This window comes from Nestor notabilis, unplaced genomic scaffold (genome assembly GCF_000696875.1).
Source record: "Nestor notabilis isolate BGI_N333 unplaced genomic scaffold, ASM69687v1 scaffold9294, whole genome shotgun sequence".
NCBI classification, from domain to species: domain Eukaryota; kingdom Metazoa; phylum Chordata; class Aves; order Psittaciformes; family Psittacidae; genus Nestor; species Nestor notabilis.
In genome coordinates this window covers 6,718-19,736 of record NW_009926063.1, presented here as the reverse complement: position 1 = coordinate 19,736, position 13,019 = coordinate 6,718, and the positions used below count along the sequence as shown (strand labels likewise).

Sequence of the window (13,019 nt, the reverse complement as noted above, 5' to 3'; positions counted from 1 at the left end):
AGTCTTGTTCTCTACATTTAAAACACCAAAGATCATTCAAAAGCAGAACTAGAGGCAAGTCTGCTGAGGGCCACCTTGAGATGCCTCTGCACCTCAGGAACAAACATAACCCAGATCTCAAACACTGAAGAGAATGTACCCACAAGGAGGAAAAAGCACCAAAGTTGATGAGTCCTTGAGACAATAAGCTGCTTAAAAAACAAAGAAGCCTTATACTGCTATGACCTCCCATAAACATAGTGGCTGCCTGCCACAAAGGTAATCTACGCTCCAGCAATTCTCGGTGCTGTACTCCCAGCACTACTATCACGAAGAGTTATGCTCTAGTAAGGAGGCAGTGAAATAATTAGGCTTGTGTTCCCTGAAGACAGTTTTTCCCATTCATTAGGTGTTGTTTCATTTGATTCCACTCACCCCCAAGTCTTTAACCCAAAGACCAGAAATAGCTGTCATTTCTCCAGGTCATTTTTCTAACACGCTCACATTATTTCAGCAGATTTGTAGGGTACAAACACAGTGCTGCTTTGGATCCATCATTCTGGCAATGCCTTTGCCCTCTTTACAAGAAAAGTGTTTTCAAGTAAGTGGTACAAAAGTTACTTTCAAACAGAATGAACTATAGAAATCAATGCAATTCATCTGTATGCTTATTTTTCATACTGCTTTTGCTAGTTTTCTGAAGTATGGAATTACTTGCTTATTTGGAACCACTGCACGTGCTACGCTATCTCTTACAAGCCATGCCAGCAAGGTTTCGACTGAAAACAGCAATCTGGTCCTATCAGTTCCACTTGTAGCACATGGAGACTTTCATTTGTTTTCCTTTAACATGTGTATGGTAACTTCTCCCATCCTCTCAATATAGTAGCTACTAAAAATTTTAACAGATATTAAAAAAATACCCAAATGAAACCACACTTCTATCACTGTTTAAAAAAAACAAAACCGCATATGGTATTACAAAAGTTTATACAAAGGCAACATTTAAGAGTTTGAAAGTTACTTCTAGAAAAAGACACAAATGCTAGTAAATTAACATACAAGGAGAAAGATATTCCACTCCTTCCCCGATATTGGTTTCATCTATTTTGAATAGTATTTTACCAGTTGTCTAGAAAATCAAAGCCAGTCTTCAAGATAACATTGCTTGTACTAGTCTGCAAGGGAAAAAAGAAAAGACAGACAAGAAATAAGATGTAGTTGTTAATTACAATATTACAATCTCAGTACATGACTACCTATCTACAAAACAAAGTTCCTAATGTTGTCTGCCAGTATTTCATTACCTTGCTCTAGCACACCTAAGAACATATACCAGAAAATGCTAGACATGGAAAAATACCCACAATGACCAAAAAGGCAATTCCAGATAAAAACTAAAATTCTTGTAATGGTCTGCAGGCAAAATGTTGTTTCAATATTTAGACTAGAGGGGGAATTGCAGAGAATGGAACACAGAATGTAAGCATCACTAATTCAATGGATTGCCTGTTGGAATGACAGCCAGCTGTTTCCAGAAAACCATACACCCTTTAAACTTTGTTGACAAGTTATTTACTAGGCTATCAAGAACATGCTCATTCCTGCAGTGCTGCACTTTTAAACATGATATTTAAACTGATCTTAGCGTTCAGCAAAAGTATTCCAGGGACACAGATGAGTCTCTGGATTCTCTTCCCCAGAACAGGGAAGATAATGCAGAAATAGGAAAGGAAGAAAATTCAGTAATTCAGTCATGCCATCTTCTCTCATGTTCACCTTTTGACACAGAAGGATTGTTTCTCAACAGAGATAAAAATAAAAAATCAGGCATTTCAAACTATTTCACTTCGAAAATATTCACAAAGGAATTAGAACTGTAACAAAGCATTAATTTGCAGGAAAATGTGACAAAGCCTTTAACTAAAGGACTACCATGGTCACAATTTGTAGCAAAACAGCTCAAGAAGCTTTATCTCGAAACTTCAGAGACAAAAAAAAAACCAAACCCAACATAGGGCTCCAAATATTGAAGTGGCTTAAGTACTGTCCTCTCCTAAGTGCTACCACTTACTTCTCTTCAAGTATTTACCTCATGCTGCATCTATCTGACCTTACATCATCTTCTCTGGAATTTAAACAATCACTGTTGGGAAAATAATGAGAGAAAAAGCTATGCAACATGCTGAAGGTCTAGGTCAGGCTTATGGCAGAGTGATGCCACAGGTTCCAAACAGAACTGCACAGCTCTGTTTGAATAACAGCTCCTCTAGTTCACAGTTTTCAGGCTTCACATCTCTTCCTTTCCCTCATAATGTCATATCCTGTTGTGCCATTTCTTTTTCTCACAGATCAGCATCTGCTTTTTAAATAGCTTCAGTTGGCTATTGAGCTGCTGAAGGTTATTTTTTGATGTTGGAGGGGGTTTTATTAAAATAAAAATTAAAAAAACAAAAAACAAAACAAACCCACAACCAAAACATTAAGAAGGCTAATTCTTGGAATCTCATTCCATTTCCATTTTGGACTCTAAGAGAAAACACATTTGAAAGCAGCCCAGCTGCCTGGGACAAAGCACTGGGAAGTGGCCATTGGGCTACCACTTAAAACAGGTAAGGAACTAGTTTGCCATTCACTGCTATGCTGTGTGTACCAGTGAAGTATCCTAGACTCCAGTTTATCTGCTTTTCAAGTTAAAAAATTTCTTTTTTCCAGTAAGTGTTTTTCTGTTTTAAGAAAAAACCAACCAAACAGATAAACCCGCAAACTCTTTAGCTGATATAGCAAGCTCTTTACCCCAAACCATTAGGTAGCTTGCTGTCAGCCACAGGATGCCATGTCAGTGTTTCTGGCATTTCATTTAAATGATGGCTTTGTCTTACTCACTTTACTACACTGAGGAACACTTGATTGAAACAAACAATAGCAGTTAACATGCTGGTTAAATAGACGTCTTTGGATTTGCAGGATAAAAAGCCAGCAAGCTTATCTATGGCTTAATGCTTTATGGAGTCCCTAATCTTCTAGAGCAGCCTTGTCAGATTGTCATGTGATTTTTAGTTTTTTAAAAATGTAATGCTTAGGTTTAAAGTTTTTAAATCTAAGGACAGTAGATACAGCAGTCCTTACCTGTCCAGGCATTTGTGGATCTGTAAGTATAGTACCATCAGTATCTTCCTTGTTTGTCCTAGAAGATGCCAGGTCCTGTGGTGGGTCAGGAAGAAAGAAGTCATCTAGAGGACTAGTAGGGAGTTGAGTGGGTCGAGGTTTCTCCCATTCAAGAGATACAGAAGGTAGGCTGGGGGCAACAGACTTCTCTGGTTTAGTTACGCTGGACTTCTCAGCTTTTGCCGTCTCCTTTGGAGCAGACTCTTGTCTGTAAAAAGAGGGAAGGGGTTTCTCTCCTTTCTCCATGGACTTGATCTGGCTGGGAGTCAGGGACTGGAACTCAGACTTGTGTCCTTCAAACTTTGAGCGCTCTGCATTTATCTTCCAGAAAGAGGACTCCTCTTCTTTTCTGGATGCCATCAACCCATCAGAGCCAGGGGTCTTACTGGCCTGAGAAGATTTAGGGACTTGGACACCGGGTGCTGCTTTAACAGGCTGCCTCTGTTCATTTTGCAACTGGGCACCACCTTGTTCTTGTATGGACAGAGATGCAATGCTGAACTCCATCTGACTCTGTTCAGGGTTAAAGACATACAGTATTTCAAAGCCCTTCACAATGACACAGTTTTGAACTTCTGATCTCAATTCATATAGATAATATCTTTGCCCACAACTAGGCAAGTCCCAGACAGTAGATACCACAGCAAAGCTACGTATTTTCTTCATAAATGTCTACTTTCGTAGCTACATAAACCCAGTATTTCTTAAAAGTCTGAACTGCAAGAGTCCTAGACCTGCTTCACAGGAGTCAGAGAAAGCAATCGTATTTGAGTTACTCAATGCCATCCAAGATAGCAGTACATAGCATGCATACCGATAAAATATTAGAATAGCATTTTGAAAGCCATAAATGTTTTACATAAAAATATAAAGCAAAAACACTTTACAGTGTAGTTTAAAAGGCAATCTTCCATTATAGTCTTTGAAAGAGTTGGCAACATGTTACAACTCCAACTACTTCCAAGATAAAGGATTAGATGAAACGGGTATGTGTAGATAAGTGGTTTTTACAATTCTAATATCCCTCTGAAGGATAAGAAACAGCTCCAGCAGGACCAGTTCTTCACTTATTCCAGAGCGTTGTTTTGTTTTCACTTGCAGTGCAGATAACTGTACTCATTTCTGAGAGGTAACACCAGGTCAAGGAAGCAAGCAATCACACTTAAAGCGCGATACAGATCTTGCAAAAGCCACCCAGAAGTGAACAGTACTTCAAAATGTTCATTTTACTTATCACCACTTCAGTAACCTTGATTGTTAACTAGCTGGACACTCTTTAGACTAATTAAAGTTAAATCTTATTTCACTCTGAGGAACAGGTAAGAGTTACTGTATTTAGGAGCACAGCACTCTAGCAAAGGCCACAAAAGAACAACCTGATGTCTACACTTTTGTTTGTAAAATGGAACAGACAATGAAAAAAAAACCCAATAGCAAAACCTGATTAGTTTTGTAAAAAAATCAGAAGACATTTCAAACACAAGCAGTTAATATATACTTTTGAAGTTCGTTACAGATTTGTGATGTTTTCCCCATTTTACTTCATTACCTGGCCTTTCCTGAATAAAACCGCAATAGCATCTATGAGCCTGAGTCTAAAACAAGCCCTAGTTGCATATAATTTTCACTAGAAGTGTTTGATCTTGAGTCCTACATTATAGTGCATGTTGAGTTCAAAGGGACTCTAGATCTAGCGGGTATCACATGCCTAGTGTTTAATATTCAGAAACTTCTCATCAAAGTGCAAATGTTAACTCAGCAACTGATTATTTATCAAACAATTTTTTTAATCAGTCAGCAGCTGATGACAGAATTTGATTCAGGGAACAGCAACCAACTTTTTTAAACAATTAGATACCTTAGATAGTCTTCCAGGGTTATAGGCAAGGAAGCACCAAGTTCCGCGCTTTCATTAACAATATGTTCTGTTATCAAAAGGTGCAGAACATAAACAAGCTATGAGTAATTATAGCTCAGCTAAATTAAGGTGAGTGCAAGGATACATGCAACTCTTACCAGACAGCTCAACCCCCCCACCCTGCCTGCAAAAAACTAAGAGGAAAAACCTGAGTGCTCCCTTTTTTTTTTTTTTTTTTAACCAAAAGTCACAACGTAAAATTAAGAGCAGGAGATTCTTCCCTAAATAAATTCTGCGTAAACAAACTACGGGTGCAATGATGTTGAGGATTATTTACAGTGACTGCCATTCCCTATATTAAAATATAGGGATTTATTTCCCTAAGCTTATTTGGCAATACTACCAAATAGAGATTTACCACCCTGAAGTTAAGATGCTTTAAGACTTCAGAACTGATAAAATCCCAGCTTAAGAAAAAAAAAAGCAACAATAAAAAATAAATCTGTACTTCCCCAATATCGAACAGAGGGGGTGGGGAATTCATCTTCGAAGACTTGTACCTTGTCATGTAGGAATTAAAACAGTGCTGCTTTCCATCCCTCAACAGTCTTCCTTCTGAGCTGCCTGCCCCAGGACTCACATTAGAGATGACAGTAGCTAGAGGCCACTACAAAAGCAGTCAGTTTCACTAAAATGATTCCTTTGCCCTCCAGCCCAAGAGGAAGGGAAGGTCAGTGCCCAGGGAGCAGAGGGGCCATCACAGCCCCTGATATAGCAGAACAGTGCTGGAAATAAGATCCAGGAAAAATACTGATGGAAGGGAAGTAGGGGCCTGTTAGAACAAAAATTAGAAATGGCAGCAAGACAGACAAGCAAAGTCAAGCTTCCTGGGAAGTTCTTATGCTGTGGAGCAAAAGCCACTGCCTGTGGTCATGTTTTATGTGATGTATGGGTCCAAATATCAACTCAGAGGTCTGGTTTGGAAGTGGCAAACTGCTTCTAGTGTAGAGTGTGGCACTGCAGCACAACTTCAGGCAGTCGTACCCTTTCCAACCCACTCGTGGGTATGTTCTGGAGAGGATGCCTTCTTTGCCCTTTTAGAAAGGAGACAATGGGATGTACACCTTTCCATTTCAGGTAACAGGACAACCCAACATTTACGACTGCATATTTGTGTCACAGTATGCTTTGGAGATCAAACGGGTCATAACCTGACATGGAATAACTGGAATGAAAATACTTCCTCAGGAGTTTGCCTTCTCCCCCAAGTAAAGCAAAAAAGATAAGGCCACCCCAACAGGTTCTGAAAGCACTGCATCTCAGCATGATGTAAATACAGCCCCGAGAGGTCAGTATATAATTCTGCTTCTAGCATTTAGCTCAAGACGCCAAGAACTTCTGTGGACCAGTCACAAGTTATTATGTTTTCCTTGAAATATAGAATGCTTCTATTCTATATTCAAGGTTACTTAAGATGTCTGAACCCCTATGAAATGTAGCTGATGGAAGAAAATTAATATGTAGTATCTTTCAAGTCACAAAATTAGCAATAAAATACTATAAATACCCCAAAAACAACAGAACCCAACCAAAAAACCACAACTGAGCAGCAGTATTAGGGGGACAATTTCATGTAGAGATGGAGAAGACCCAGAGGTGAAACACCCCAGGCTGACATCTAAGTCATGAGTAGTACTGTACATTCTAATGAGTCATTAGGCATTAGGAATCAGTTTAATTACTGTTCAGCTTTCAGTTTCTTACATCAGATTGCAAATTGACAATTGACTGGGTCAGCAGGAGGGGGAAGGAAATGACATTTAAAACACAGTTACCCCCAAAAAAACATTTCGTTTTCCCTTAGCCAGCCAGGCACGAGAATACCTTAATGCACGTCTCTCCTGGCCCCCATCGAACTTACGGTGGCAGTACCACGTCTGCTTTTCTCAGGCTGAGGCAGAACTGCTGTGAGCTTTGTTGTGCACTTGAGCATTCAGCAGCAGAACTGCCCTTGTGGCACCCTACCAGCTGGCACCCTGGGGAAGCAAACGCTGCACACTGTGGTAAGATTTGACGGTCAAAAGTGAATTGTCATTCAGGCACAGTTTGGGATTCTAGAGATAGGGTTTCAGTCCCCAGCTGCTTTCACTGACTTTGAATGAGCTGCAGTTTCTGTACTTTTAATTCCCCATCTAAGGAATTAAATAAAAATACTTTTTTCCCTACTATTTGTATTTCTGGGAACTGTTCAGCCCAGAAAGTCTTGAAGGTTACGTACAGGCCCGTACAGTCCCAACTGCACTTTCTCAAAGTTATCAGAATTCAAATAAAAGCTATTAACAGCAGCAGCATTTTCAACATATTGCATGAGAAAGTCCTTCTCATTAAGGGGGGGAGGGGGACAAACCTGAAAGTCCGTTCTTTTCAGTCTTCTCTCTCTGGTCCCAAACCACTCCAAGGGTTAAAATAAAGGACACCTAGGTCCTGGATCATCTTTCTGTCTACTAAATATAAGTAATATTATAAATTGTGGGGTTTAGGAAGTTCTGTGTCCATCTTTCCTTAAAAAGATAATATTCAAGTATTTAGGAGTTCTATTTATTGGATTAAAAAATTTAGACAGAACTTCAGTCTCAAGGCAAGGATAATCCACCAAATAATATTGGCTGTATATACTCATGGGAAACCATATAGTCTAAAAGAGAAGCACCACACACCAAGAACAAAATGATTTAATAATACTGTATAAAATTAGGACTCAGTTCATAAGTCTATATTAAAACCAAGATGACCACAAAGAACCCAGGAGCTTGCTTTTTCGGGTTTTGTTGGTATTTTTTTAAGCATCTTATTCACTTATCAGGAATGTGTAGTATTTTACTAAAGAGTCAAGCAAACACAGCCAAAACAAATTGTTTTTCTTGGCAGCCTGAAGAATCTAAATTGTTCAGACAAAGACTGCAGAAACACTGTCAAAAGCAACTTGTTTTAAGCACAGCCTGATATGCAGAGGTAAGAAAGCCAAGTTTAAAGTGATTTAGAAGATGACTCTGCTTTGCTGAATGGACAAACCCAAAATAAATGTGGGACCCAAAGCAGTTGCAGTTTTTGCTTTGTTTCCTGTGCAGACTGTGGGTGTTTTCAGGATCTCCTGAGAGTCAGAAAGAAATCCTTATGTCAGCAGAGACCAACTGCAGGGGCAAAACCAGAGCAAAGCACTCAAAACCAATCTAAGCAATTTCCATCCATACAGGAAGACAATGCCAAAGACGTATAGTGAGGAGCTTCAGAGGGAATTTAATGATCTGCTCTTTGGTGATATGAGCAGCCTAGTCTGCCACTGTCACTGGCTAGCCTGAGCAAACTCAGACTGATAGTATCAGATACGTGCATGGTTTTGTGCTCATAAACTGCCTGAAGACTGATGCAGGTAACTGAATTCTTAGCTGTGAACATCTGCCAATGAAGATTAAAATAAACTCTGAACACAGCTACAATTACTACAAGTTGGGGGGTTTTTTGCTCAAGAACTAATAGCCAACAGTAATCTCAGAGCACTATTTTAAACATCTGTAGTCTAGATCAAAAAGTGAAGGAAACCCCCAAAACCTCACACATCACTCCTCTTCCTTCCAAGGAAGTACTGCCATTTATGCCAGCTTGATTAAAATAATCACACCGAAGTATAGTTTGTAACAAACTATTCTAATATCAGGCTGCTAAGGAAGGAGGAGATAAATTCTTTGTCACTTTTTTCGTATTTAAAAAGCAACAGCAAACAAAACCCCCAAACCAACTAGGACTTGTACAAAGAATAATATTTAGTCTTTTAGATAAAAGAAACAGTTTGCAAAACACTATTTTCTAAGTGCAACATGATTTTTTTTCTTTCTAAATGATCACTGGCATTAGATCACTTCCATACCAATATAATTAGGGAATTTAGACATGGAGGCAACAACCAGATTACTGAAGGGATTGAAGTTTGATGCTTTCTCTTTTTGTGTTTCCTTTGTTTGTTTTTAAACGTACCTCAAAGGCTTCTCTTTTCAACAAATATTTGAGGGCCTGTTGAAAGTAGGAAAGCCAAAGGAGGAAAAGCCAGAAGTTAAAAAGAAGGAAGGACAGAAAGAACTCTCTAAAGCTGCCTTCACAACTATTCTACCTGTATCAAGACCAACAATGTTATAGATGTGCAATGTGTCAGTTTTAAGCATTTGGAATAAACCCTATTTCAGTTAATAGCATGAATTATGAACAGACTCCAACTTGTTCCCATGCTGCTCTGTGCATTCAACATGTCAGCTGAGGTGGCAGACTGAAATTATATTTTCCGCCCACTACTAATTTATTTTTTGTTTAAACACATCAAAACCAGCAAGTTTTGAGTTCAGGAAAGAGTTGCAGAGAATTTTTATTTCCAAACCCAGGCATGAGTCTTGTTTTCCATTTATATCCTGGAGTCCGTGCCGAGTTTCACTGACTTTACTTCAAACAAACCAAGAAACCTCAAAGGCTATACTCAGCCAAAATGGCAGCTTTCATCTCACTTAAACCTGAAGCCATAAATAGAATGCCCTAAGTTCATAAACCTGGCTCTAGCTCCAGTTAAAAATGTAACCCACATTTCAAGGCATGTATGTCCATAAGGGCTCCACCCACAAACCAAATCACTCCCAATTCAATTTCTAGTCTTAAAATGTCAGCTTATGTGCAATGCTATGAGAACTCATTGCTTCCCAAGTAGTTCTCCTTCTGAGAAGTGCTGCAGTTTTCTACTAAAAATATTAGTATTTTAAATGTCTCAATGTCAAAACAAACAAACAAGCAAACAAAAAGTGCCTATTGGTTTTACTGATTTACTTCTCTACTTGCTCCTTCTCTTCAAAAGCAGAAAGCAAAGACCACATTCCCTTCCTTGGGTAAGCCAGAGCACATTCATGCAAAGCTGCAAAAGAACGAAGGAATTTCATCATCACAACAATAATAAAACCAAAAACTCTGCATTAAAGGTTCATCAGGGAAAAGAATATTATGGAAAGAATAAGCCATCACAGAGTAGAGCTCATGGAACAGAAAGAGCCTAAGAGCCTGAAGTAACAGTGGGAACAGATCTGGCTCACAAGGCACTGAACGTGCATTACAACATGTCAGCCTTATTAAACAGCTCATTCAGGTTTCTTCACTGTTTCCCCACGCTGGACCAATTGAGCAAGGACACTTTTTCCTCAGCCAGTACCTCATGGAGAAATTGCCTTCTGCTATTAATCTCATTAAAGTACTTGGTTAGGGAAGAGATCAAAGAGTAAGCACAAAGCAAGATCTCCACCTTTAGAAATGGAAGACTCAGCAGTAGAAGGATTTGGCTAAAACGCTGACACAATATGAAGCACTGAGGGAAAAACAAAAGGAAAAGCCCACACAATCCAACCAACACACACCCTGTAAAGCCAGGAAAAATGGATTCTCTAGGCTTCTACTAGAGGAAAAACTCAAGCAACTTCTCAATCTACAGCTGAGGCACAGCTTTTATCTCTGGTCAGCAAGGAGGGAGCAGAGAAAATGAGGGAAGCACAGCTTTATTAGCTGAGACAATTATTTCTAAAGCAATGTCCTCCACCTTGCTTTTCTCATCAGTCACATGAGTGTCCCCATATCATTCTGTGATCCTCCATTCATTACAGAGAAGCACGAAACTAGAGCATCTATCCATTTCAGTCCCTCATTTTGAGACACCAGGAAGAAAGTAAAAATAATTCTGATCAGTAAGGGATAAAAGACAGGCCTGGTTGAAAAACACTTCACTACACATATAAGTATTTAAAAGAAAAGACAACTATCTATTAATGAGAAAATCCAGTTGAGTGCAGATGCATCTCATCATAGATCACTGGTCAGCGCATTACACAAAGCATTATCTCCAGGAAGTTCACATATTCAGTACTTTAAAAATTCCATCCAGACAGAGCCTAGAAGTCCGATTACAGCTACCATATTCCCAAAACTGAGTTTTAGCATTTGCACCAGAAAGTAAGGGAGAGACAACACTGCTGTCTCCAACATATGATTTATTTCACCTTATTGTCAATGAGGTCTACACTCTTCTCACTCCTTTTCTTGACAGCTTCACTTGTGCTAAAAGCCTCTTTAGTATTACACTAAAAGCCAGTAGCTGCTTCTTCTAAGGGTCCTGAAAGACAGAAGGGCTTGCCCGACCTACCAGACTTGCACTGCAGGAAATGCTCCACTGGTTCCTGAACCACCCCAGCTTTAAGGGGGTTTTAAGGCAAGTGAAGACTGGCAATGGTTTCTCTTAAACTATAGCACTGTAGGCTGCAGGGACCCAAGTGTCACATCAAGTTACAGGTTGATCAGTATCTGCAAAGCAGGGATGGGGTACTAGCTACCAGCTGTGACCTTGAGTAGGGAAGGCTGACAAGTCATCTAGGGTCAACCGGATTAATTTAGTATTCACTGGCATTTCCAAATAATTACTCTGCATTAGGCTAAGATTATATTTGTAAGGTCAGACATGATTATCAACGTAGTTCAAGGGCAAAAACTGGAAGAAAGAGGGGAGCAGCAGCTTTCTCTGGCAGATAAAGCCAGAAAACATGGAGTTTAAAATGTGATTAAACCTATGCCCACCATACTCAGTTTAGAAGGACAATAAGCTGTGGTTTTGCTCCCAGATTTTCTTCAAGAAGAATTAAACTTGATTTCAAACCACAAACATGTGCAATTTTATTTCCTCACACTGCAGGTTCAGAAAGATGGAGAACTCTGGCTCTGTGTTAGCCTTATGAGAATCCTATCATAAATAACGCTTTAACAAAACACCAGAGGTACAGGGGACAGGAGAGGGATGAAACCCAAAACCAACCCACCACAGAAAAATACTTTATTTCATTGTTTTTTGAAGAAGAAATAACACAATTCTTCTAGCACAGCCCCAGGCTTAACAAGTTTTATTACATTCTGGCACACAACAAAAAAGCTGAAGACAAGGCTTTAACAAAGAATGCAATGAAGTCATTAGTTACCTGTACCTTTCTCACCCCATTTCCTAGCTACTTTACTCCTGATGTCAGAAGTGAAATGCAGTTATGTTTATTATGAGACACTGGTGTTGCTAAACACTGAAAGTTGTTTAAAAAAGTTCACAACGAAAACCCAAGTAATTTGCAATGAATCAGTATTACACCTGCAGTTGAAGCCAGAATACTGGTTCATGACGTACATTTTGTGTTTCTGTTGATATAAATCAGACACCAGTCCTGTTTCATTTGCAGGATGGTCACTTTACACAGCTCTCAGAATAAAAGTGACATTATTCTATCAAGTCTCAAAACGAAGACAGTATGAGTGCGCAAGGAACAGTACAAAATGACAAACCAACATTAAAAACAAAATTGCTGCATATTTACCTTTGTTTCCCAGGAGAATGGAGCTGAGTGTTCATCTTGCCAAGTTATGTCCTGAAATAAAATTCAAGAATGACTAAAAATTAGAAGAGCAGCTTTACCTGCTCAGGAGCATCATACAAATGACATTACCTTGCACTGCTGGAAGCATAACAACCATTACCACAGAACTGGCTAAAAGGTGGAAGCACTGCTTGTAGAGAGCACTGACTGCATTTTAAGACTTACTAAAAGCAAGTTCTCTGAAAGGAAAATTATCAGTTAGTATACCAATTTAACCCACAAAATATATGAGAGTTTAACATGGTCTAAACCTCTTGAAACAGCTTCTCTACAAATAGCTTTAAAATGTATTGTATTTCCAGTTTTCTACTAGGCGTTTTCTTTGATAGCCACTGGCAACACATAGGGACAGAAATAACAAGAGCAGCAGGGGCCTTAGGGAAATAAAGTCCCATTTCCTTCCCTTCACAAACCAAAACACGTGTGCAACCACACATGGGACAGTGAAACAGCTGTGTGCCCATGGCCACGCCACAGCTGGATCCAGCCCTGACAAGACACATCGTTAAACCACTTCAGCGACAATC

At 39.3% G+C, this 13,019-nt stretch overlaps 1 protein-coding gene across 1 annotated transcript; it reads right to left on the bottom strand.

The window, feature by feature from the left end:
• Positions 1-485: 485 nt before the first annotated feature.
• Positions 486-12,477, bottom strand: LOC104404818 (chromosome unknown open reading frame, human C1orf198). The gene is made up of 3 exons (XM_010013344.1): positions 12,433-12,477; positions 3,109-3,660; positions 486-1,157 (listed from the first exon to the last, which is right to left on the bottom strand). Exons 2-3 carry the CDS (start codon positions 3,652-3,654, stop codon positions 1,101-1,103), a joined length of 603 nt encoding a protein of 200 aa, XP_010011646.1. The 5' UTR covers positions 3,655-3,660; positions 12,433-12,477; the 3' UTR covers positions 486-1,100.
• Between the last annotated feature and the right edge of the window lie 542 nt (positions 12,478-13,019).